Source organism: Alligator sinensis, unplaced genomic scaffold (genome assembly GCF_000455745.1).
Source record: "Alligator sinensis unplaced genomic scaffold, ASM45574v1 scaffold216_1, whole genome shotgun sequence".
NCBI lineage: Eukaryota > Metazoa > Chordata > Crocodylia > Alligatoridae > Alligator > Alligator sinensis.
The window spans coordinates 4244456-4247891 of NW_005841868.1; the positions used below are offsets into that span (position 1 = coordinate 4244456).

Here is a 3436-nt window from a genome sequence, read left to right on the forward strand (position 1 = left end):
TGGCATTCCGGGCAGGGTCTTGCAGCATCCTAGTTGAAAACCACTTATTTAAGCTTTCAGTTTAAGATGTAAGAATCTTAGCCATCAGATCACCAAATCACAAGTACTGGGCAGCTTATTTATGAATCTGCTGGATCTGGAGAAGAGCTCAGGATCATGGTGAACAGCGTGTGATGCAACATTTCAAAGTAAAGACAAATACAGAGCAAAAGGAGGGGAAAATGAATCATAGAATGATAGAATCATAGAAAATTAGGGTTGGAAGGGACTTCAGGAGGTCACTTAGTCCAACCTCCTGCTCAAAGCAGGATCATCCCCAACTAGATCATCCCAGCCAAAGCTTTGTCTAGCCAGGTCTTGAAAACCCGCAAGGATGGAAATTCTACCACCTCTCTGGGTAACCTGTTCCAAAGTTTACTACCCTCCTAGTAAGAAAATTCTTCCCAATATCTAACCTAAACTTCTCTTCCTGCAACTTGAAACCGTTGCTCTTTGTTCTGTCACCTGCCACCATCTAGCTCCATCCTCTTTCAAGCCCTCTGTTCAGGTAATTGAAAGCTGATATTAAATCCCCTCTCAGTCTTCTCTACTCCAAACTAAATAAGCCCAGTTCCCTCAGCCTCTCCTTGTAAGTCATGTCCCTCAGCCCCTGAACCATTTTTGTTGCCCTCCACCGGACTCTCTCCAATTTGTCCACATTCTTTCTGTAGTGGGGGGGCCCAAAACTGAACACAGGACTCCAGATGTGGCCTCACCAGTGCCGAATAGAGCGGCACAATCGTTTCCCTTGACCTAATGGTAACACTCCTACAGATGCAGTCCAGTATGCCGTTATCCTTCTTTGCAACAATGACACAATGCTGGCTCATATTCAGCTTATTGTCCACTGTAACCCCCAGTTCCTTTTCTGCAGAGCTAATGCCCAGCCAGTCAGCCTCCAGCTTGTACTGGTGCATGAGATTGTTCCATCCTAAGTGCAGGACTTTGCACTTGTCTTTGTTGAATCCCATGAGATTCCTTTTGGCCCAATCCTCCGATCTGTGTAGGTCATTCTGAATCCTAGTCTACCCTCCAATGTATCTACTACTCCCTGCCAACTTGGTGTCATCTGCAAACTTGCTGGGGGGGCACTCTATGCCATCTTTCAGGTCATTGATGAAAACATTGAACAAAATCAACCCCAGTACCCCTGGGGCACTTCACATGATGCCAGCTGCCAACCAGACATTGAGCCATAGATTCCTACCCTCTGAGCCTGATATTCCAGCCAGTTTTCTATCCACCTTATAGTTCATTCATCCAGCCCATACTTCATTAGCTTACCTAAGAATGTCATGGGAGACCATATCAAAAGACTTGCTGAAATCAAGGTACACCGCATCCACTTGTCTCGCTGCATCCACAGAGGCAGTCATCTCATCATAGGAAGCAATTAGGTCACTTAGGCCCTGCCCTTGGTGAATCCATGCTGACTGTTCCTAAACACCTTCTTCTCCTCCAAGTGATTAGAAATGGATTCCTTGAGGATCTGCTCCATGATTTTCCAGGGACTGAGATGAGGCTGACTGGTCTATAGTTCCCTGGATCCTCCTTTTTCCCTTTCTTAAATATGGGCACTATGTTCGACTGTCTCCAAATCACCCAGGACCTATCCTGATAGTCATGAGTTTTCAAAGATGATGGCCAATGGCTCTGCAAATCTCATTAGACAACTACCTCGGCACCCTCGGGTACATCTCATCTATCCCTATGGACTTGTACACGTCCAGCTTTTCTAAATAGTCCCTAACCTCTTCTTCCGCCACTGCTGGCTAATCACCTCCTCCCCAAACTGCGCTGCCAGGTGCAGTAGATGGGAGCTGATCTTGCCTGTGAAAACTGAGGGGGAAAAGGCATTGAGAACTTCACCCTTTTCTGCATCCTGTCTCCTCATCACAGTCATTCATGTACTTTTGGAAGAAAGGAAGAAACTGCTCCAACTAGGATCTTCAATAAATAAATCACAAGCTATAAGAGGATGCATCACCTTCCCGATCCAGAGCCCTGGGACATGACGCTAGGTCATTACGGCAGCTCACTGTTACAAAGTGCCTAGACCAGGGGTGCTCAACCTCTGGCCCACAGACCTGATCTGGCCCAGAGGGCTCCTCCCAGTCTGGAAATTTGGTGGTGGGAGAGTGGGGGTACCTCTCTGCTGTCAAATCTCTGGAGCCATGAGGAGCTCCAGGCCCTGCATGCTGGATCTGCTAGATTCAGCACCTAATCCCATCGCGAAGGCCAGGCAGGGGCAGCGCCAGGCCCCAGGGCCCAATCTTGCTATAGGGGGCAGGGAAGAGGTGGTGCTGGAACCCGGGGCCCAATCCTGGTGCATGGGTGGGAAGGAGGGGGTGGTGGCCGCCCAGGACCCAGCCCCAGGGCACAGGGTAGGGAGGGGGTGATGCCGGGTCCCAGGGCCTGATCTGGCCCTCAGATGGGTGGATCCCACCCACAGATGAGCACTGCACCACTCACGTGGCCCACGGGGCCAAAACTCATACAGAATCCGCTCCTTCTGTCCAAGAGGATAAAATGCCTTCACACCAGAGTGGCGGGGGGACTGGAGTGTAGTTGTGATCCTCCAGGACAGATGCGAAAAGCAAGGCTTGTCTAATATCTCTGCACTGCTTGTCCAATATCTTTTTAGCTTGTTTAATATCTCTGCACTGAACAGAGGTCCAATAAAAGATATTACCAAAAACCCCCTTGGCTCCTTAATACTACAAGGCAGTCTCTTGGGGGCGGGGTGGGGGCTGAACATTTTCTATTTAGTCTCAGCCCAGACAAGAAGTGTTTCTAAAGAGTTTCAACAACATCGTTTAAAACCAGTTGGTTGCACATGAAAGTAAAATACAGGTGCATTTAAAATTTATAGAAAAAAGGTGTCTGGCCAAGGAAGCGGGGGGCTCCTGCCACAAGACAGAAAATTAAATTTGAAAAAAAAGCCCATGAGCCATAAAAGCCTCTTTCCTCTCCGAAAAGCCAATTCTCCTCAAAAACTAATTCACTTCCCTTTTGCAACACGCCCTGAAGGGGAACAGACCTGGGCTAGCAGCAGAGGAGCGTGCACACACACACACCGCCCTGCACAATCGCATTTCAAACCCTCAGTGCACAGCCAGCTTTGACTTCCAACCTGCGCTGTCTGCACAGGTGTCCACACGCGCCCTGGAGAGGGGTCAGGGTCACCTCTCCAGAGTGTAAGTGTGAGACCTAGCCAGAGAGACAGAGAGAGTGTGTGTGTTGCACACACGCACACCCAGGCCCGCGGCCGTGACGAGGCGGCGAAGGCAGAGGCTGAGCCGTCCCCCCGGTTGCGCGCGGCCCGGGGCAGGCGGGGGCCGAGGCTACCTCAGGCGCAGGGCGGCTCCGCGCGGCCCCATGGCGGTACCGCGCTCAG

The 3436-nt window shown here is 50.3% G+C and overlaps 1 protein-coding gene across 2 annotated transcripts in view; it reads right to left on the reverse strand.

Moving 5' to 3' along the window:
- The window catches only part of LOC102369183 (acyl-CoA dehydrogenase family member 11-like), a 28288-nt gene extending 24858 nt beyond the window's left edge, over positions 1-3430 (reverse strand). Inside the window, exons 1-2 of one of the 2 annotated variants that reach the window (XM_025193427.1) lie at positions 3388-3425; positions 1820-1878 (exon numbers count right to left, since the gene is read on the reverse strand). Coding sequence is in view for 1 of the 2 variants with exons in the window: in XM_006016824.3 (XP_006016886.1) it covers positions 3388-3419 (32 nt within the window). In the remaining variant the exon portion in view is untranslated. Of the gene's footprint in view, positions 1-1819; positions 1879-3387 lie in introns of both variants that reach the window. The other variant, XM_006016824.3, reaches the window with a different exon arrangement.
- Positions 3431-3436: the final 6 nt, after the last annotated feature.